The sequence below is a fragment of the Peromyscus californicus genome, unplaced genomic scaffold, assembly GCF_007827085.1.
Source record: "Peromyscus californicus insignis strain IS unplaced genomic scaffold, ASM782708v3 Scaffold_7__1_contigs__length_154581171, whole genome shotgun sequence".
Taxonomy (NCBI): domain Eukaryota; kingdom Metazoa; phylum Chordata; class Mammalia; order Rodentia; family Cricetidae; genus Peromyscus; species Peromyscus californicus.
The window spans coordinates 15,980,626-16,003,329 of NW_026294595.1; the positions used below are offsets into that span (position 1 = coordinate 15,980,626).

Sequence of the window (22,704 nt, forward strand, 5' to 3'; positions counted from 1 at the left end):
CCAGCCTTTCCAGCCCTTCCTTTGTTCTGATGCCCTTATGTCAGGTGAACAGAAACCGCCTGTTTAGTCCAGTACCAATCAGAGCTAGATACTCAGTAAAGATGGGTCAATTTGAAACCGGTGTTTGGATGTCTAAAAATCCTAATGCTATTTTAAATAACGAATACTAACAACTTATTTCTGACAGGATGTTTTTCTGCAAGAACTTCATTGATATGAGCATTTTTAGAATGTGTCCATTGCATTAATCAGTGTCTACCTAGAACATGAGGCAACAGGTCGAATTATACTGATAAACTTCAGAGTTGTAGGACTAGTTTGTATAAGACCACTCACATTCATCACCACCTCCATTTTGCATATGAAGAAAGAGGTTTAGAGTCAGAGCGGCTACTCTAAGGACAAACAGAAAGCCCTAAAAGCGGGATGGGTACCCCTAGCCCTCTGATTCCTAGCTTAGTGCCAAGCTTTGCTCTTCAGTTCTCTCTCTCTCTCTCTCTCTCTCTCTCTCTCTCTCTCTCTCTCTCTCTCTCTCTCTCTCTCTCTAAGTCCCCAAGTGCCTAGTGCCTAGCCCTTAGAACTTTCTCAATAAGTACTTGTTGAATGAAAGAATTGTCCTCATGGGTAAGAAAGAGTTAGTCATGGTGGGGCTGACAATTCACAGGGTGTCATGGTATGTACCTTCCCGTACGTCATCATTAACTAGGTACCCTTTCAAGAAGTTTAGGTATGAAGGATCTGGGAGGGCATATGGGAAGAGGGGGCAATCTGTGACATAGAGAAGATAGGTCTGGTGAGTTGGTTGACAGGGGCTCACAGGCAGCCCCTCAGGAAGGTGGCAGAAAGCATTTGGGCCAAATGGCTATCATCCAACACAATGGTTTCCCTACCAGGAGTGACTTTATCCCCTGCTTCCTCCACACTGGGGGCATATAGCAATGTCTGGAGATACTTTGGGTTGTCTCATTGGTATACTGGAATTTGGTGGGTAGAGGCCAGGGACTCTGCTCAGTACCCTTTAATGCACAGGACAGCTGCAGAACAAAGAATTTACCAGCCAGTAATGTCAATGTCACTGAGATGGAATTCTACAAGCATTACTAAGAACTAGTTTGCCCAAATAATCCATTATTCACATTGGAACGTTTAAGAGTGGAATGGCCATTGTTAATAAATATTCTGAGTCAGTGGTCATCACGCGAACAGACGTTGGAAAACCGGGATGTGCAGATTCTGTTCTGGCCCACAGAGCAGGCGTGATGAGCAGGCAAGCAGTTGAAGGATCCTGGTTAGTGGGCAGGGGTAGAAGGGGAGAGCATCAGCAGGCCAGGTGAGGTCTCCCAGAAGGGAAGCTTTCGTTTCCTGGTGTGAAAGAAGACAGATCCAGGGAGATGGGGTTTCACAGGAGTGCCTTGGTGTCCCCAGGATGTAGGCATGACACAAATTACAGATAAGCAGATATAGATCAGGGATGAAACCTACTGAAAATGGCTTTTTAAAGAAGTACAATTGATAAGAATGCCACTTATGATCATGTGGGAAAGTCAACAGTCTCTCAGTGATGTTTCCTTTTATGTCAGGAATAGTCAACATGTTTCATGTCCCTTACTATCCTGATTAATTATATCTACCTGGAAGTCCGGGCCAACCAGTAGGAGCTTCCTGTATGTTGATTAGCAATGTCTGCCCTATATCCCCCAAGGGACAGTGATGGATCATCCATCTACCTTTATTTCGCAAGACCTGGCTTTGTCATTCTTTGGAAAGTCAGATGAAAAGTGATTCACTGAGTCTAGCGGCCTCTCACATATTTATTTAGTCCATTGGTGCCAACTGCTATGCTGGGCAGGGAGCTAAAGACAAAGAAGACACCACCCCTGGCACCCAATACCTTGACCTTTTTGTGGAAAAAAAAAAAAAAAGAATATTTGTGAAAATAAAGCTCCTAGGGCCTGGGGCACAAAGGAGGACTGCAGTTGCAAGAGCCCCTAGCTTGGTGAGCCTCTGTCCTCTAGAGAAAACAAAAACGTGGGCTCAGAGGGGCGAGGAGGTAGGTTTGGAGACCGGCTGTGTCTCCAACAGTGTTGGCTGAGGACAGACTTACTGAGCCTGAGCACGGTGGGATGGTGAGCACAGGAGACACCGGTGCACCGACTAATGACTCTTTGGTGTCTTTTACCAGGGCGAGAGATGGTGGGGCCCACGCTGCCTGGATACCCACCCCACATCCCCACCAGTGGGCAGGGCAGCTATGCCTCTTCCGCTATCGCAGGCATGGTGGCAGGTAAGGGTGGAGGGACTGGGCGTAAGCATTGCGAAAGGGAAGTGTTGGGGAAGGAAACAGGGAGACAGCAGGTGACAGAGATAGGCTGTGTCCCACTCATAGGCTTCCCAAAGGACACCGAAGGATGGGCCAAAGGGGTACCTTCATATAAACACCCAGAGAAGCTCCCCAGGGCCATCTTGGCTCCCTGACTCCTCTCAGCTTAGCATTCTTCTCCCAGACCTCCCACATAGACAGACCTCTTTGTTCACACCCAAGAGCCTCTGCTTCCTCCTCTTCTACTGAATTAAAATGGAAGAGTGTGCAACAGACACCATGAGACAAACATGAGCCTAAACCCTGGTCTCCCGTGGTTTAAATCAAATCAGATGAATCTCAGTTTACCTCTTCGATAAAATCTGAATTTGAATGATGATGATGATGATGGTGATGATGATGATGATGATAATTATGGTGAAGATAATGGATAATGAACATAATGATGATGATGAAATGAGTGAAATACATCTCCCTTTGCATTCCACACTCACTCAACAATGAGTAGGGCCCCGGTCCTACCGACTCTTAGGATACCGTAGAGTTTCCTTCACTAAGGGTAGAGCCCTTCACACTCCTTTGGAATGTTCTGGAATTTTACTTGACAGTCCATTTGGTGTCTGTCTGCCAGTCATCATCCAGTGACCCAGGATATCAGGGTCTGGACAAATGAATAAGGCAATGACAATTTCTTTGGGAAAGTCCCAGTCTTTTAGGAGCCGTGTGGGAAAGCTCCAGGGATGGATGAGTGGTTAGGGTGGAACCATTTCCACTGCCCATAGAGGTATAAGGGCCTGAAGCTTTTGGGAAGGGCTCTGAACTCAGGGCCATGTGTGACCCCTCAATACCAACCCTCTACTAGCCCCGGCTCTGACCCTCAAAACTTGGCCCCATTCCACCAAGCTTGCTTCCCTCTGGTAGGGGTTAATCTTTGCCAGCCACCCACCCACTCTGGGCACCCTGTGCACAGGCAGGTGGGCTGAGTTCTCTTAGGCAGAGAAAGGGGGGGGAGCAAGGAGAGGAGGCTTTGCTCCCTGGGAACCTGCTGAGCTGGCACTTGTTGCTGCCCGGTTACCGTGGCGATGTGGTTAATGCAGCGTTGAAAATACAGAATTCTGACTCCTCTCTCCCTCCTGGCCCCGGACTCCCTCTCTCCCTCCCTCCCTCCCTCTTGTGGAGCGTGAAATGAGATTGGTCAAGATAAAAAAGGAAAAGATTCGGTTATTTTTTTAAGAGTGTGGATAATGGGGCCTCTCAATCAAAATCCTAGGCTCCGGTCTTCTGCTCCCTGCACCTCCCCTTTCCAAGCCCTCCACTTCCCCTGCTGTCTGCTTAGAGGAGAAGGAAGCAACGTAAAGCAAGACACACCTCTCTCTCTCTCTCTCTCTCTCTCTCTCTCTCTCTCTCTCTCTCTCTCTTTCTCTCTCTCTCTCTCAATTATGAATGATTCTTGGGGGCAGGTCCAGGGGTCCAGGGCAAGGGGTTCCTGGGGCCAGAGTGTGATGTGGGAGGTAGCTGGAAGACAGGGGAAGGGCTGCTTCTAGGAAGACCTCTCCTAGAGTGGGTGCTGTGAAGAAATACTCTCACACAGAAGCATACATGTACAGTGTGCATGTGTGTGTGACACGTACATGTGCGTCACCACACCTGCCACATAGACTGCAAGTGAATCGCAAAAGGGAAGGGTCTCATCATGCACAATAGATGGGTTTCCTGTAAGCTGTGTCCACGTTAGTTTTCAGGAAATGCAATGCCACTAAAATGAATCACCTGCTTCCTTGTGCAAATGACTCCTGAAGGAGTGTCTTTCATAGAAAAATAACACCATATCCGTCTCTTAGCCTATGATCTCTCAGTTGACTGAATAGGGTTTCTTTCCATTAAAGTCACTTAACTCATTAAGAATCTACTGCATACACGTAAGGCACACAATAAGGGCTTCAAATAAGGCATGTCAGCTACATTCTTTGATAAGTTTTGCAAAGGAATAAGTGGTAATTTATTACACATTTCTGCATACCTGGCCATTTATATGCATAACTTTATTTCTCTTTTATCCTTACAATAAATCTGAGTGGCTGGTAGAACCCAGTTTTATAGCTAGGGAAACCAAGGTCTATAAGAGCCAAATGGTATGCTCAGGGATGATACTAAGTGACTGAGTTGTTCAAACACAGGTCTAGTGATTTAACATCTGTGCCTCTTTCCATTTTTCCACACTGTATCCCATCATACCATGAATAAAGACACAAGCTATGGGCTGACCCTACAAACAGTTAATGGCTTTCAGATCAGTTAGAAAACAGACCCAGCACATTAGATAGTTGGATTCATCCTGACATCTGTCCATGCTTTCTCCTTTCCTTCCATTTTCTCTTTTCATCTAGCTACCTTCCTTTCTCTCCATCCATCTGCTTGTTCTTATCCATCTATCTTTATATACACACACATCATTCCATGCTTCTTTCTACCCATCAGCCCATCCATCCATCCATCCATCCATCCATCCATCCATCCATCCATCTATCCATCCATTCAATTTTCTTCTTTCTTCCCATGTATCCATACTTTTAGCTATCCCCTTTATCAGCCATCCTCCCAGCATCCATTCTCTCATTACTAATACTTCTATTACCCACATATCACTTTTTCAGTTAATAAATGCTAGTGAAATCTACTGGGCCTGCAGAAATGCACGAAGTGTGTCCCTCTATTTGTGACAATGGACAATAACAAGCAGCGAGCAAGTCAATGAATGAATAAACATAACATCACATGAAGATAACCATGTAAAGGCAATAAAATGTGATGATGCCATGAAGAGCTACAGGGAGAGCAGATAACTACTTTAGATTGCATAGACAGGAAGGCCTTTCTGAAAAGATTTTCAAAGTGGTCAGCCAAGTGATAAACTGAGGCTAACCATCCCTAGCCCAAAAGAAGATCAAGTGCAAAGGCCCTGAGGCAGGCAAAGCTAATTTAGCACGACCATGTACCGAAAGAAGGTGAGCCTGCTGGAGAGTGGTGAGCGCCCAGAGAAGGCCCCGCAGAGTGGGGAGAAATGGGCGGCAGCAGGGCCGTGGTTTAGAATGCTGTTCAGATACTTGAGGAAGTAGATTGTAGACAGAGAGACAAGTTAGGGCATCATTGATCTAGTTTTGGTAAGAGACAATTAGTTGCTTTAGCTAGGAAAGTAGGCCTGAAGGATAAGAGAGACACAATATGTTTTGATGACAAATAGAATAAAACCTGACAGCAAGTTGACTACAGAGGTGAGAAACAGAGGCAGCAACCATGGGCCAGGGGCCTCATAGACTGGGGTCGGGAAGCTTCGTGAATGCTGGTGGTAAGTCAACACATGGGAAAGCAGGAGAGGCAGTGGTGTGGAGGAAATCAAGGGTTCAGAGGCCGTAACAGTTGAGATGATGAACTAAATACCGAGCTTGATTTCTCAGAAGGCTTTAACATGAAGCTGGGATTGGTTCTTCCACATAATGTGGAGTTCTGACAAAGAAGGGGCTGGAAGAGAGTAAGTAGGAAAAGTAGGCAAGCTGCAAAGCAACATGGGTGCAACATGGGTGACTGAGGCAGATTCCAAAGGAAGTGAGGGACTAAGAGGCCGGGGGAGTTGTTGCCATTGAAGTGCTCATTGGAATGATCAGCTTTGACTCGAAGGCACTTTGCCCAGATCAGCATTGGCCTGATTGGAATCGAATGTGAAGATGAAGGCAGAGACAGAGGCTAGTGGCATCCGATGGAAGAACAAAGGGAACTGGCCTTTCCTAGGCATGGTGACATTTCATCATACGTGTCTATATACAGCAGAAATGCCACACTCCCAAGTGTACTGTCTACCCAGGTGCAGCCTCTATTCCGGCTTCCCAGTGGCTGAGGCAAAGAGGCATGCAGAGTGTCTATTTAGTAAAGAAATGCCGAGTGAGTGGATGCCTGAATGGGTGATAAAATGAGAGGCAGGACATATTGTGTTTCTCAGCTCTCTTCCTTGTCCTTCAGAGACTGCGATGTTCCGCATTTGGGAGGCCAGGGTAAGGGCACAGGATGCCTTGCTGGACAGCCAGAACGGAACTGGCCTGCTCTAAGGGAACGCTGAAACCAGGGAAACTGGAGTACACCGGCAGTAAACAGGCTTAGTTCCCACTGTAGGCTGTAGGAGCGAGCACTGGCAGAGGATCATGGCAGCCAGGCTTGAGGGCAGGCTCTCACTTAGCATTGTGGTCTTGGGAAAAAGTCTTGAGGCCTTCTGCATAGAAGTTTCTCCATTCCTAAGTAAATGGTTGGATGAGATACTTTCTTAGTTTCTTCTTTCTTCCTCCTTTCCTCGCTTCCTTCTTGTACATGCATTTTCTTCCAGATCTGTGTTTGGGTCTGTCTCTAACCAAAAGAAAGTCCCTGTGTTCTTACCACGAGCCTGCTGCCTGGTATGGAACCGCTAGACACAAAGAGGTTTCAGCAACCTTCCCCTACCTCAGGCTCTTCTCTGGCTTCCATTCATACAAATGACCTCTCCTCGATGGGAAAGCAGACCAGCTGGCCACAGCCCAGTCATTAAGATTTATTGTATGACCAATATGAGAATCCACTGAACTTTTAAAAATAATTTATTTATTTCATGTGCATTCGTATTTTGCCTGTATGTAGGTCTGTGTGAAGGTGTCAGATCCCCTGGATCTGGAGTTACAGGCGGTTATGAGCTGCCGTGTGGGTGCTGGGAATTGAACCCAGGTCTTCTGGAAGAGCAGTCAGTTGCTCTTAACCACTGAGCCATCTCTGCAGCCCATGAATTTTTTTTAGCACCGGTTTCAGGAGAAAATTAAAAAAAGCCAATATTTCTTGATTATGCTTTTATCAAGAACATGATTCTAAGCACTTGATACTCACCACCTCATCTAATCCTCACCCAAATCCCGTGAGGTAGGGACGAGGGTTTGCCCCATTTGATAGGCAAGGACACCAAGGCTCAGAGAGAGAGAGAGATTAAGTGACAAATCCAAGCCCAGATGTAGAAGGTGGAGATTTGACTTCAGACCAGCCAATTCCAGGGCTGAGGAGTTTCAAACCTTCATTCCGAAGTCTGAGATGGAGACAAGAAATCACAGACGGCACCTTGCTCACAATCACAGATGAGTTTCCAAAAGACTGCAGAAACATTTTTTGATTATTGAATTGGCTAGAATCTGGCTGGATTTGTAAATGAGGTAAATGCTTGAAGGAATTAACTGGAATTTGTGACCAAGAGTTCTAAGGTCAAATTCATGGTCCATCATTGGTCAACAGTGGAAGCTGAGACAGCCTACTGACGCGGGCTCCACTCTGGTTTCCCATTCTATAAATTGGTAGTGTGGGAGGACACTTCACAGGATGGTTGAGAGAGATGAAAGGGACATGGGTTGCCAAAACATGCTTTGCAAGCTTTAAATTACTGCCCACGATAGGTGTGGTGGCCAGCTCAGCTTCGTTGCTGTTGTGTGAGGGAATTCTTCAGTGAATTCTTTGACAAGAATAATTCTTTTGGGAAAGCCAAGGATCAACTGACAGAATGAGGTGATCTGGCATACCTCGTGTAAATTCATATCTCGAGTTTGCTTAAAGCAGGGGCACAGCTTTCCCAAGAGTTGATTCCCTCTTTGACCACCAGCCCCCTCTGGAAAGTCCCTTCTGTAGAGAGTCCCCGGCAGCTGAAAAAGTAGAATTCGAATCTGGCTCCTAGAGTTGGGCTGTTTCCACACTGCATCAGATTTTCAACTTGTGTGAGTTTCTGTGGATCATAGAGAGTCTCACTTTCTTTGTCTGGAAAGTGGGGATTGTGGCATCTGCCTCCCAGGGGCTCTTGGGAGGGCTGCAGAGGACCAAGGAACTGCCCAAAGTGACCCATACTGTGGGACCTCTTCAGCTCCGCTGTCCCTGTTGTGGGTTTACTTGCCCTGTCCAGTGCCATTCATTTCTGGACTCAGCCCTGCCAGCTCTACAGACCTGTATAGACAGTTCCCGTGATGGTGGTGTCATGAACCTCACAGGTGTCTTGCCTGTGTACTCCAACAGGAAGTGAATATTCTGGCAATGCCTACAGCCACACCCCCTACTCCTCCTACAGCGAGGCCTGGCGCTTCCCCAACTCCAGCCTGCTGAGTAAGTTCCTGGGGTTGACCAGGCCCTCTGGTGGGCAAGGGGAGGGTTGTGGTGGAGAATGAAGCTAGACCAAAGAGCTGAGAGGTCTCAGGCTAGATGGAATGTCTAGAGAGGTGGCAGTTGTTTGTCATAGAAGAAATCAGCAGCAGATCACAGTATCTGGTGGGTTTAGGGAAGAGAACAGAAGGCCAAGCATTCCACAGTTTCCATATTTCTCTTTCCACAGTCGTGTCTGTTAAAATTTAGTTTTGCGTAAAATTCAGGAATCAAGTCTTGAAGGGCAAGGGTAGAAAAGGGCAAAGTTACACTCAAGCAAAACTCAAGAGTAGCTGGCCCGCCTGCAGTGGTTTACAGTCCTGCCAGGAGACACTACTCAGGAGTTCACTGCACACTGCCAGCTTCTCTCCTTCCTGGGAGCGGAGGCCAAGATACCATCTTGCTCATTAGTCATCTAAGTAGGTTGAAAATAGTCATGAGTCACCACCAAAGCTTTGTTCCATCCAGTTCCTTGTATTTGCCTTGAGAACTGAGCAGTACTCAGGGGTGAAATCTGGAAAGTGGGTTTCATCGAGCTTTGAGACTGCTTTTCACCCATGTCTGGCTCTGGGTCCCTAAACAGTTTGGGAAGATTCTGAGGGAAATAAATCCACAAAGACCTTACGGAATTCTTCGAGAGCCTTCTTGAGCGGTAGCCCTATCAGTTGTTAGAGTCAATCTGACTCGGAGAGAAACAGTGGTCGTAAGAGTGTCCAGGTCATAGACAGCTTGGCAAACTGGCTGGGTCATCCATTCCCTAAAGTCCCTTCTTTTATTGTCATATCTTACAGTCCCAGAAATGACCCTCAGGGGACTTACCTGTACTCTGTTAGCCAGATGTGTTCAACTACAAGCCAGATGTATTCAACTACAAGCTACCTCTAGTTCAGTTTAGTCAGAAAGGGCAAAGACTATGAGGCTGGTGGGGTTAAGAGGGCCTTCCTGTTGAGCTCTGTGGAAGTCCCTCAAGCCCAGAACCCCTGAGACCAGCCAGGAGTACAATTCTTTTGGGTGTTCAGAAGATGATGATCTGACCCGCCATTATTTAGGCAAGATCAGAGAGCATCCAAGTGACCCCCACTGTGCTCAGATTTTTGAGGTGCCACAGATAACTGTTCTCTATTGCCTACTCCTTGAAGCAGCGTGTTGAAGGTCAAAGCAGTCATGAGGGGTAGGGGGCAAGAAGCCATCATTTTTCTGGCTAGAAACTCAAAAGCTGAGGCCAGAGAAGGAGGGAAGGCTGGAGAGGAGTTAATTTTTGATGCTCAGATGGGCGGGGGGATAAATGATTAACATGTGCTGTCTTAAAGGTCAGTAGACGTGGAGGAACGTCATGGTGCAACTTCCCCTCTGACCAGCAATGTTATTGTTGTTTTAATGTGTCCAGGTTCCCCATATTATTACAGCTCTACAACAAGGCCAAGCGCACCACCCACCTCTGCCACGGCCTTTGACCATCTGTAGTTGTCATGGGGACAGTGGGGACAACCAGGCAACAGGAGGACTTGGCCTGAGACAGGCCCCAGAGAGTCACACAAAGGAATCTTTATTTATTACATGAAAAATAACCACAATTCCAACATTGCGGCTCACTCCCTGTGTGGTCAGTTTAATGAACCTTGAAAGTCAGGATGACCTTGGAGAAGGCCAAACTGTCCTCCGAGATTCCTTTTGTGGGGGACAGGAGTTCCAGGAAAAAACAAGAAGCATCCCATTTCAAAAGAGATGGAATTAGAGGAGAAATGTACCCAGGCTGGTACCCACCAAAGGAGAGAAAAGGGGTTCACGAAGAACTTAGAGGGAGACCTGTCTGAGGGTGTACAAGGACCACCTGTGCGATCTTCATCAATACAACTCCAGCAATTATGAACTGTAAGCAAGCCCTTCTGGCCCATCAGTCATAGCCCAGGACCAATGCTCTACCTATCAGTCTTCCTAGGAGTGACCACCTTTAAGCCTCTACCATCTGCTGGGCAAGTCAACCAGCAACTTTCTGGGGATGTCAGCCTACCTTCCCTTTCTTGTTGCTGTGAGCCTACAAGCACCCCCTAGCCTCTCAACCAGCGGGTCACCCCTTTGGCAGCAGTGAACCTGACCCCTGGGAAGTTCTGGCAGCGAGGCTCTACACAGAGCACAGAGCAAGATATGATGGCTGGGACCATCACATCCTCTTCTCAACAGCCCTGCCAATTTAAGTGTGCTTTCTGCAGCTCCAGCTCACGCAGCCACTGAAGAGACCCCAAGACCAGCAGGAAGATTCCCTCTCTGGCTCCTCAGCTCCTTCCCCCAACACCACCTCACTGTAAATACCGTAAATGAAGCTCTGTTTGGGTCAAGTGTCCCTCTTTGCACCCCCCAGACTTTGGCCTCTGAGTGGATTGTTTCCCTACTATGTTGGGCTTTTCTCCTTGATACTTTTTTCTTTTTTTAAAGACAACCCGCCATTACCACATGACTCAATAAACCATTGCTCTTGGTCTCAGGTTTTGCGGCACCTTGGGGATGGACTTCCTCTAAGCACAGAATCAAGTGACTGATGTAGATTAGAAGGGACATTTTAGGTGACCTGGCTTAGCATTCCCTCTTTTCCTTACTAGACATCCAGCCCTGAGTAAATCAATTATTCCAAGTTTTGAGTTGATCCGCTAAGTAGATGCCAGCATAAAGTACGCCTGTGGCACAGTGCCATGCCAGTCCCTGTAGGCGGTCGCTGTTGGTGTTAACTGAAATGCAGAGTGTCAGGGGTGAGTTGGAGAAGATCCACAAATAACTACAAGCTGAGCCCCATGTAAACAGTGGTTTTGAGCTTCAGGGTGCTGAAGGAAATAAGCAAGAAGACGAACTTCTCTTTGGTGCCAGGCACAGTGTTGGGGGCATTGAGGAAGACAAGTTTAGATTAGCCTGATCTCACATGTAAGAAAACTGAGTGGGAAGTTGTAGATTCAACTAGGTATTCTTATCCTAAATCCAGCACTACCACTAAATCCAACCAATACCACAGGGCCCTCTTGAGGAATGCCAGAGGGAATACAAGGAACGGGCAGGGGCTTCTAAGGGTCGATTTTCTTTTGCCCTTCACAGGTGTTTGTCCCCTCATTTGGGAGGGGAGCTATCTGGTGTCTATGTGAACCCCCCCCCCCCCCGGACACCTCCCACCCCGTGCTGGACCCAGATGGAATGAGGGCAGGATGCCTGGGAAGACAGCAGGATAGAGTTGGTTGGAAGGGAGGATTCGTTATCCCTCCCAGGGGATCCATGCTTGTGGGGACAGAAGTAGAGAGTTAATGTTGTTACCTCTTCATGTCTACCCCAAAGGAGGTGCCATGAACACTCAAGGGACAGGGGTGGGATGCGCCCCATTGTGTCATGAGGGGACACTTCCCATGACATAGGGGGTCTGGAATGAGGCTCAGTTTTCAATAACAGTGATGTCCTCTATTTGTAAGCTTGGCAGCAGGAATCTGAAGCCTTTTTCAACCGAAGCTGCTCATGTCTCTGAACCATTGGATTCATGAGCACCCTAAGGCAACCTGCAACTGAGAATCACTTTGAATGAAATCCATGGTGTGCTAGGTGAGCCTACACAGTGATCCTTGCATTCACAAACAAACCTCCTTCAGAGACACTATGTACCCCTGGCAGTTGCTGTCCTGTCTCAAATGACAGAGGGCTCTGACATATGTCTGATGCAAAACTTAACTTTCCTTTTCTAGCTCAGCCTGGTCACTGCAGGAAAGTCAGTTTAGAGATGTTGGGAGATTACGTGGTACGACCCAACATCAGCAAGTACTCTCCCAGACCTATTCAGATATTCTATCCAAGGTCAAACTAGAGTCCCCTTCGGGGCTCAGAAAACGTACTAATTTACATGCTGGGTGAGAGAGACTAGTCAAAGTACCTCCACGCTGGGGTGGTTCTGGGAGAAGTCTGGTTGCAGCATGAGAGGACGCAAAGATGAAAGAGTGTGAAATGGTTCCTGGGGCTGAGCTGAAAGGCCATGTCCACCTTGGGGGTGGGGGGAGGGATAGATGTGTGGGTGACTGCAAGTTGAGAGGACTTGTCCACTCTTCAGGGGGAGTTGGGGGTGCTGGTTTCTGTGGGCTATGGAGGAATAGCCTATGTTAGCAGGGTCATTTGGGATGACCTGGGAGATTACCAAAACAGTGAGCACTTTCCTCCTCCACTGTATCTGGAACAAGCATTTCCACTGTCCCTGAAAGCGATCTCGGCTTTAAAGACAGCGTTTCTTGTCCATCACCACTCCCAACACCACCCCTACTCCCCCCCCCCCCCCCCCCCCCCCCCCCGACACCCACACTTCTCTCTGCTTCCCAGTACCCCATCAGGGTGCCAGGTCACCAGGAGCTTGCCACAAGCCCAAGACACTAAAACAGGCAATGATTATGTTCCTTGCTCCCGGGAGAATGGGCCCCAGGTACACAGGCAGGGCTGCCATAGACTCTCTGGTCTATGCCCCAAGCTCCAAGTCAGGAAGGAGGTTGGGAAAGAGAAACTGGGATTTCCCCCACCAAGGCCAGCCCTAAGCTGTCTGTAAACCCCTCCCCCACCTCCCCTAGGCTGTCTGTAAACCCCTCCCCCACCTCCCCTAGGCTGTCCTCTGTAAACCCCTTTCCTACCTTCCCTGGCCTCTCCAGAAGTCTTGCCACAAGTTACTACTAAGAAACGTATTTTCTGCCTACTGTGTGCCAGGCACATACTCCACCTCAAGCTCAAGGAATAGTGCTCAGTGCCCATAGTCCACAAATCCTGAAATAAAGACCTAGAGAGAAGCCACTCACCAAGGTTTCTCGGTTCCCATCTGCCCCCGCCTTTCTGATGCCTTACTTTCTCCAAATGTATCTTTCCCCAGTGTAAATCAATGTAATTATCCTTTGAGAGAATTTCCTTGGGAGTGGGCACAGGAAGAAGGTGCTGAAGATCTCCATGTCCACCATCAGTTGGCCTGTGCCTCACTATCAGCCTGTCAGATGGGGGTTGTGGACAACCTTTCTGTCTCCTTGAGCCTTAGAACTTTCGGTATCCGCCCGCCTCCCATACACTAAGGTCTGTTTTGTCTTATAGAGAGCGTATTCACATCCTCTAATGTTTCTGATTCTGAACGCTGGTCCCATTTTGCACTTGGGGAAACTAAGGCTTAGTGCTGCTTCAACAAGGTCATTAGCTGGTCCACAGAAGACCTGACAGCATGGCCCAACCCCTTATTAGAGGCCCAATATTCACTCCTTCTTAAGGCCATGGGAGTGTGGCATGGCCACGCTTCTGAGAGGCCTCACACACCCTTCCCGTCGTGGGGAGGGACAGAGGTTACTGGGCCAGTTATAGTCACTTGCCTGTAGTTCTGGAGAGAAGGCCCAGGAGGCAGCAGAAGGCACTGTGGGATCTTTGAGGCATGGCTGCCGCCAGGCTGGTCTTTGATTCCCTTCTGCCCTTGGCCTCAGGTTCCCTTAGCTACCTACTGGCTCCCTCTTAGGCCTTTAGAATCAGGAAGCATTCCCTCTGTGTGGGAGCGGCTCACTCCGCCATAATTACCTCCTGACTTCAGAGCTCAGGCATCTCTGTGATTCTGGGGAAAGGCCCCTCCCTCCCACAAGGGCTTCCTGCCTCTTCTCTCCTCTTTCTCTTTTTCCACCACATTCCTCTCTTGTCTCTCTTCTGCCGAGCTCCGAGCGGTCATTCCTTTCCTCTCTGTAAAGGACCTTAGCATCTCCAGGGGTGTGGATTCACGCTTGAGAAGAGTGTGGAGGTCCCGTATAGGCTCAGAAGACGCCAGGAGGCCTTCTTCTGCACCTTCTTCCTATTCTTATTGCCTCGACTCTCTGGCACCCTCGGCAACACAGACCTTGGGATGGGTACTACTACCTGGATGGCAGGCCCCTGTCCCCGGGGCTCTGGGCTGAGTCCCAGCATGTGTGCACATGCACCATCCATTAACCTCACTGCGGCAGCTCCACTCCCCATAAAGAGTCCAAGGCCCTGGCTTTCCCTGGAGGAGGCAGGCAGCACAGGTCTCCCTTTCATCTGGGCAGCTTCTCCTGGGCAACCTCCTCCTTCTCTTGAGCCACCGGGCCATGAAGCAACTTCGGGAGATTTGGGGTGCAGGGAGGAGGTCCAGTGTTGGAGGAGCGACAGCCAGCCAGCTCCTCCACATCTGTGCCCTGTGGCAGTGGGCCAGGCTGGGGAGTTCTGAAGCTCTGCCTGCGGCTCTCCCAGGGAAATGTGATTTCCCTTGAGTGAAGCGGACTGTGCAGCGTGGAAATTGGCTCTTTTCTGAGCGAGCAGCCGCCGTTGCTGCGAAGTCGGGGCGGGCTCAGCCCACAGGAGGCCGTGCTGGCCCCTGGAGTGAGCCGGGAGCAGCCATGTGCTGAGAACTCATTAGGGATAAATCAAACTAGTAACAGCATGAAGCCAACACCCTCCCCCTCATCACACCTCCCTTCCCACCCGCTCCCCTCTCCGAGACCCCCTGCTCCCTCCTTTTCTTCCACCAATGTTCTTCTCCCATGGACCTCTCCCCAGAGCCAGGCCACCTTTCCTCAGTTAAGGCACTGTCCTCCCACCCCAGCCAGGGCACCTTCCCACAACCAGCACATCCTCCCACAACCAGGGCATCCTCCCCAACCATGGCTCTCCCCCACCAAGCCTAGGGACCCTGACTCCCAGCCAAGAGTGCCCTTCCCACGGCCCCGCCCTTTTCACATCCTCCCAGTGAGTCCTCTCCTCAGCTAAGACACCTTACCCCCAGTTTCAGGAGCCCAAGCCCAAACACACACACACACACACACACACACACACACACACACACACACACACACACACACACACACTTAGTGCTAAAACTCCAGGAACTGTTCTTAAAAGAGAAAGTTGTTCATACAGAAATGCAGCCTTTTTAGCTTGTCTTCTAGTTACGGATTTTTTTCAGTAGAGGCCAAGATACCGATCGAAAATGTCACTGACAACCCCGGGGCCTCACTAGGAGCACAGACAGGAAGCTCGCATTCCAGACCACCGTATCTTGCCACCACCAAGGTGACTTTGCTTCATCCCTTTCAGCCCCCACCCCAACAGTCTTCCTCGGGATCTAGAACTGAGACTCCCAGCTGTGGGCAGCATTAGTTCTCCCGACTCTTGTGCCCCTGGGGAGATGAGGGGCCCAGAAGACTTGCTGCAGGCAGGAAGACATTGTCCATAAAATGAGTGAGCTGGATCAGAAAAGAAACCTGCTTCTCACCAAGGCAGACACAGAACCAGAAAGGGAATGGGATGGGGTGGGAGGTATGTGTGTGTGTGTGTGTGTGTGTGTGTGTGTGTGTGTGTGTGTGTGTGTGTAGGGGGAGCGGGCAGGGAGTAGGTCTGGCCTTCTATCTCTGGAAGAGTAAGGAGGCTTCCTAGGGTGTTTACTGCAACAGTGAGACCATTTCCTTCCTGAATTACCCTCTGGCTGATGAGGGGACAGGGTCTGCCCTGTGTGTTGTACCTGGGTGTCATGAGACCCCATCAGCTCTTGTTTCAAGATGAGGCCCTGGTCTTCATCTAGTCTCTCCTGGCCAAAGGATGTTGCTAGATGAGCACAGACACGGAGTGTAAGCTGTGACTGGCTCCTGGCCCCGCCCCTCCGGCTGGCAATCTTTCTCAGTTCCTCAGATGACAACTGTGAACCTAGTGACTTCCTTCAGAATGATATTGTCCTTGAACCTTTGATGGGATTACTGTCAAATCTCTGAAGGGTCTCACCTGGCCTTCTTGGTCGAGAAGCCTCTTCCACATTCTTAGATAATTTTCTATCCATCAAGTAAACAGCATATTTCCTTATCTGGGTGCTTGATTTGTTTGTTTTTTACTTTTTGAGACAGGGAGGGTCTCTGACTTTGAACCTGTTGTGTGCCCCAAGACGACCTTGAATTCTTGATCCCCCCGCCTCCACCTCCTGATTACAAGTGTGGTAACATATCTAGCTATCCACATTTGACATGTGGACTTTGGCTGGGTGGCTTCTGGTGCCCCACCTACCCAAACTTGGGCTCTGGCTCAATTTGTGTAACTATAACCAGACTTCTAAAGGACCCTGGGATGGGGCAGAAGCCAGGGGACACTGACTTGACATAGTCATTGCAAGGAGGGACTTGAGGGTTCTGCTCTCCACTCACATTAACTCATCAGTCTGTTCATTCAGAAGTCTTCCACGAACCACCTGCTCTGGAGCCATTTCCTTTGACAAACACATAAAAAACAAAACAAAACAAGATAAACCAAATAGAAATTATCACTCTCTCTCTCACACACACACCCCAAAAGAAGAAAATTCTTAGTGTTTAGAGATGGGATTTTTACACGTCCATGGAGCCAGACAGGAAAGTAATGAAAATCATGAGAGAGGATACATATAGAATACAGAGTAGATGAAAATCTCTTGGGCTGCTCCCAGGCCTCTGGCAAGACTGGCCCTCTCCTGTAGCTGGCCAGCCACCAGGAGTGCTACCTGCAAGATCTCCTCTGTCTGTGACCCAAAGAGGAATCAGGGGATCACCAGGCGAGGAAGACTCACCTTGTCCAGTGCCAGACTAAGGATGTAGCTTTAGTGGAAGAATGCTCACCCATCACACAGGACTTCCTGGGCTCAATCAATAAAACAATGTCACTGTCCTTTCCTAAATGCCCACCTGGCCATTCCAACCATCTGTTTTGGTCTTGCCTTGGCTCTGGCTCACTGGAAAGGCTGGCACTTGGGCCCTGCACCTCTCAGACTTCCTTCTTTGTTCTTGTACCAGGGAAGGGAAATGGGAGGTGGGCAGTCACAGGCTGCAAACAAAACACAACATAGAATGTCCCTTCCTGCATGTCTTTACTGGCACATTGTCCCTCTTCTTCCCTGACCACAGGCCCACATAACTGGAGAGAATACAGAGAGATTATGGGGACCAGTGGGGAGTCGGAAATAAGCTCAGGAAAGGAGAAAAGGCATGTGTGGTGAGGAGACTATGGAGCTGGAGACAACACCTACCAGTGAGTTTCCAGACTCCTGGGGATGGTGACAGAGGCAGGGCCTTGAAGGCAAGCCCTACCTCCCTGAGCCTCCCCTCCCCCATGCATCTTATCAGGGCTCTACTTGGAGGGTGGAGGAAGGTTACTTAAAGCCTGGAACACAGAGATTCGGAGAGTTGCAGCCCCCAGATGCCCTGGGTGAGCGAGCAAAGGAGTTAGAGGAGGGGGAGCAGGTGCCTCTCTCAGCAGCCAGCCAGGAGGGGCTAAGTGGGGTGGGGGTGGCCAGACCCAGGCCAAGGCTTAGGACCCATCTGAGCATGTCGCCTGCTAAGGAGGAGTAGAGGCGGGGGGAGGGGAGGGCGGGGAGGTGAATAAATAATAGGAAATAAAACTTCATGAAGCAGAAAATAAAAGGCAGATTATACAGATGTGGCAATTTGAAGGATCATTGCCTCTGTCCTCTTTTTAACTGCTGCATCTGGAGTTTTGAAGGCAGCTTATCCTCTCCCTCCCTCTGCCAGGTCCCCGCCTGGCTGGAGGCCCCCACAGGGCAAGGCATGTGTAGGGACAGGAACCTCAAACACCTTTGCTGGTGGCGTTTCCTAGGAAATGTGTGGCTGCTCAGCCTTGAGCAAGCTGGCCAGGCCAGTTCAGTGTGTGAGAGGCTAGGTGGGTGTCTTGGGGGAAGGTCGGAGCCAGGTATGGGTGTGGCCTTGTCTGAGAATGGAAAGTAGCATTTGTGAGTTCCGCATGTGCAAGGATCAGGAGGTTACGCCAAGAATGGGGACAGGTGGGATCGACCGGACTGGCCAGACCTGGATGATCAGAAGCAGGATGAGAATTTGTGGTCAGCACGAGGAAGCAGCCTTGGGCAAAGAGGGAGTTTGCAGGACTGAGACAGAGAGTCTATGCAGCCTCTTTCCTCTTTTCATCTAAATTCATTTGTTAAGCCTTAATTTGACACTGTGCCAGTGCTATATAAACAGACATGGTCTCTGACTTTAAGGAATTTCCAAACTGAGACACACCACACACACACACGCACACGCACACACACACACACACACACACACACACACACACACACACACACACACTGATGCTTTGTTTATTTTGTTTTAAATATTAATGTATTCCCCACCTTGTTTCTGGGAGAATTTGGGACAGCTCACAGGAAATGCTTGTAATACATTAGTTAGAGATGTATAAGAAAAGCATTGAGACCATAGAAAATAGACCATGGGTAGGGAAGTGGGCTCTGAGCGGTAGCAGGGCCGGTTTAGACCCCAGTTGTGGGGTGAAAAGGTGACCGTTGTCACATAGTTGGATCTTATTCCGTGTCCTGGTCTCAGGAGAAGCACTATTTCCCATAGCACTTGGGGCTCTAAAGGAAATGATTTACCTTGCCCCCCGATAAAAGAGAGCAAGGAAGGGTGAGTCCCTCAAAGATATGGCATCCAATTCAGGCCCAATTCCCCCACAGGACTGCCTAGGGCAGCATCCACCTGGGAGATCCAACGTGGACGATCCCAGGCTCTGCCCAGTGGGAGCACAGAGATTCAGAACATCTTGAGCAAAGGGAGTCTCAATACCCTCTCTCCTGTCCTTCACCACTGGGACACAGTTCCGGTGAGTTTTGGGGCACAGCTGCAGGAGACAGACAAGGTCGGGGGTCTCAAGGGAGATCCTAGCAGATGAAATCAGGTTCCGAGCTAGATCCAACCTAAGGTGAGGGTGGTGACTGAATATAGGAAGGAAGAGGGGCTAGGACACGTGGGCAGTACATTCTGCAGACTTCAATGAGGGAGGAATCTCTCCTCTGCCCAACCCCATGTTAGGAAACACAGGGAACTGGGAGGCAAAGAGCCACTGGGTAAAGCATGTTTGTGTCCCTAGGTATTGTCTTTCAAAGCCGGGGAAGAACTCTCCCTCCCTAGTATGGGGAGTCAGAAGATAAATCTTGGGCAGATGATACCCAGTCAAATTGGTGTAATAAGTGACATCTGTATAGTACTTGACACTTGCAGAAAGATGTCCTGAGTAGGCGTGTCTTAGAGACAGAACTCCAGGTTCTGAAATTCAGATGAAAAATCTGGGCTAAAGGTTCCCTTTAGAGGCTCATCCCTGAAGTTCTTCTGAAAGTCCTAAGGCAGCCAGTGCAGGACCTTGTAGAGAGCTGAGTTTAAAGAAGAGAAAGAGCCGGGCGGTGGTGGCGCACACCTTTAATCCCAGCACTCGGGAAGCAGAGCCAGGCGGATCTCTGTGAGTTCGAGGCCAGCCTGGTCTCCAAAGTGAGTTCCAGGAAAAGGCGCAAAGCTACACAGAGAAACCCTGTCTCGAAAAACCAAAAAAAAAAAAAAAAAAAAAAAAAAAAAGAAGAGAAAGAAGGACAGCGGAAGTAAATATATAAAAAAAAGAACCACACAAGGAAGATGCCGCAGGGGGGTGCTGGCTGGCCCGGGGAGGAAATGGTTTTGAGATGTGTTTTCTTTTGACCCTAGATATCAGACTCAGAAGCAAGGCCCTAGTCCTTGCTCTTGAAAGGCCACATTACTCTTGGAGCGGAGAGATGAGTACAGGGTAGGGGACACAGAGACGAGTGCAGGGTAGGGGGCACAGAGACGAGTGCAGGGTAGGGGGCACAGAGACGAGTGCAGGGTAGGGGGCACAGAGACGAGAGCAGGGTAGGGGGCACAGAGACGAGTGCAGGGTAGGGGGCACAGAGACGAGTGCAGGGTAGGGGGCACAGAGACGAGTGCAGGGTAGGGGGCACAGAGATGAGTGCAGGGTAGGGGACACAGAGACGAGTGCAGGGTAGGGGGCACAGAGATGAGTGCAGGGTAGGGGGCACAGAGACGAGTGCAGGGTAGGGGGCACAGAGATGAGTACAGGGTAGGAGGCACAGAGACGAGTGCAAAAGGGAGAAGATAAAGAAAGGGAATAATTTTATTTCAGAGTAACGGTAGGAGACCCAAGGAAAGCTTCCTGGAGCGAGTGCCATGTTGGTTCTAGCTGGCTTTGCCCCATCATGCATTCCTCCTAATTTGTCCTTTCAGAGCTCAGAGATTCTCAGCATCTGGTGTCAGCCCCTGTCCTTCAGATGACACTGGCCTCACTTACACCACCAAGATGAAATTGGTTTAAATGATTGACTCAGGTATGGACCCAACACTGCTAGCTCAGACAGACTCATGGGGCTGAGACAGAATCTTCCAGGAAGGAAATAAGTCTCATCTGTCAGATTAACACTAACGGAGCTATGAGGCTCTCCTGGTACCCCGAGGGTTGTTCCCACCTTCTAGGTCAGGATCTGGAGCCCCAGAGGAATAAGAGAGAAACTTCATCTGTGTTCCAAACACGGACACAGATGCTGCTAAAGCCTATTGGAGCCAAAATTTATTACCTGGAACCTCTGGGCAGAGGGAGGGCCAAGTGCAGAGGCCCAGCTCCAAACAAGACAAGACTTAAGCGGAAGCCCAGAGAAGGCCTGTAGGGTTCCTAGTGTGATGCAGGGAGGTTTCATTGCTAATAGTTAACCTGGCAGGCTTTCCTTCCAGGCATTGTCTGAAGTGTTTACATGCATAATTTCACCCCCTCCTCTGTGAGGTAAGTGGTGTTATTAACCCTGTTTTGTGGAGAAGCAAACAGAAATATAAGAGGCAGAGTACCTGGCCGATGGCCATACAGCTAAAAACCAAACCAAACCAAAACCAACTCATACAGTTGGGATTCAACCTGAGGCAGTCTGACTATAGGACCTCAGTGCAAGCCACACAGATTATGTGGTCTACAGGGTCAAAGGTTGCTTGGTGTGAGTTTAGATGAAAGCTGAGAAGACAATGTATTTGATGACTGAAGATTACCAACAGTCTTCATGGGTATTTCAGAGAGGGCTGGGGCTAGGGAAGGAAGGATAGAAGGAAGGAAGGACAGAAAGAAGGAAGAAAGGACAGAAGGAATGAATGAAGGAATGAATGAATGAAGGAATGAATGAATGAATGAATGAAGGAAGGAAGGAAGGAAGGAAGGAAGGAAGGAAGAGAGCCAGGTGGAAATGGGACTCAGGCAAGGAAGAAGCAGCTGGTGAGGCCCAGCCATCTTGGGAGTTCATCACAGACAGGAGGAAGACCATTGTCAGCCACAGGAAGCAGCAGAGTCCAATGAAGGCTTTTGATGGCCTTTTCGTCCTGTTGGTGACACTGGAAGGCGTCTGCCAGGTAAGACAATGGGCTAGGTAGAAAGTGGACCTCCTGAAGGAGGAGAAAAGTCCATGCTGGCCTTGTAATCCCAGCATCCAAGCACCATCCTTTCCTCAGAGAGAAAAGGAGAGCAGGTGAATGAGTGAGCCGGTAAGATGGCAAGGCACACTGGCAGCCCAAAGAGCTGGAGGCAAAGGTGTTGTTAGGGAGCAATGTAGACAGGGCATTAGAAAGACTGGCCTAGGGTGGATTGGGAAGGCCAGGTTGTTCCAAGACTGTAGACCATTGTCTTTATATTTTATCCTTTTCTTTTACATTTTTAAAATTTATATGAAGTAATTTAGATGTACATAAAAGTTGCAAAAATAGGACCATGGTTTGGCCCCCATTGGCCTTACTTATTCACCTAATCTTTGTTTTGCTTCATTTGAGACAAATGAAGCCCAGGCTAGCCTGGAACTTATTATGTGGTCCAGAAACTTACTGTGTAGCTGGCCTGGAGCTCATGATAATCCTCCTATATCAGCCTCCCAAGTGCTGGGATTACAGGGATGAGCCACCACGCCTGGCTCATCCCTCCAAAAGTGAGCCATGTGCCTAGCACTCTCCTGCTTAGACAGTGCACTGCACAAAAGCCACACTTCTCGGCTGTATTCAAGCCCTTCTGATCCAGACTCAGTGCTCTTCGACAGCTCCATTTCCCTTCGCCCTTTTATTCTGACCTTCTACTTTCAACTCCCACACAGCCCCCTTGTCTCTAGTTGTACAAGCCATTGAGCTCCTAAATGGAGAGGACGCAGACCTTGGGCCATAGTGATTTTTTTTTTTTTTTAATTTTCCATGCTGTCTGACAACAAATGAATGTCCCTTACGGAAAGCTGTCAGAGCAGAGACCCAAGAACCAGGAAGAGGTTCCACCAGCATCATCCTGGGCCATACAATAGTTCTAGGACCCCCCAGGGACTGAGCTACCTTACATGGAAGAAGGGCTGGAGTCCA

At 49.1% G+C, this 22,704-nt stretch overlaps 1 protein-coding gene across 6 annotated transcripts in view; it reads left to right on the forward strand.

Moving 5' to 3' along the window:
• Pax8 (paired box 8) overlaps nt 1–10,985 on the forward strand; it is a 59,396-nt gene extending 48,411 nt beyond the window's left edge. For 4 of the 6 annotated variants that reach the window (XM_052725172.1, XM_052725176.1, XM_052725173.1 and 1 more), the window contains 3 exons: nt 2,183–2,284; nt 8,381–8,467; nt 9,891–10,985. In XM_052725172.1, coding sequence (XP_052581132.1) covers nt 2,183–2,284; nt 8,381–8,467; nt 9,891–9,967 — 266 coding nt within the window. In that variant the 3' untranslated portion in view covers nt 9,968–10,985. The remainder of the gene's footprint in view (nt 1–2,182; nt 2,285–8,380; nt 8,468–9,890) is intronic. The other 2 variants (XM_052725174.1, XM_052725175.1) reach the window with 1 other exon arrangement.
• The last annotated feature ends 11,719 nt before the right edge of the window (nt 10,986–22,704 follow it).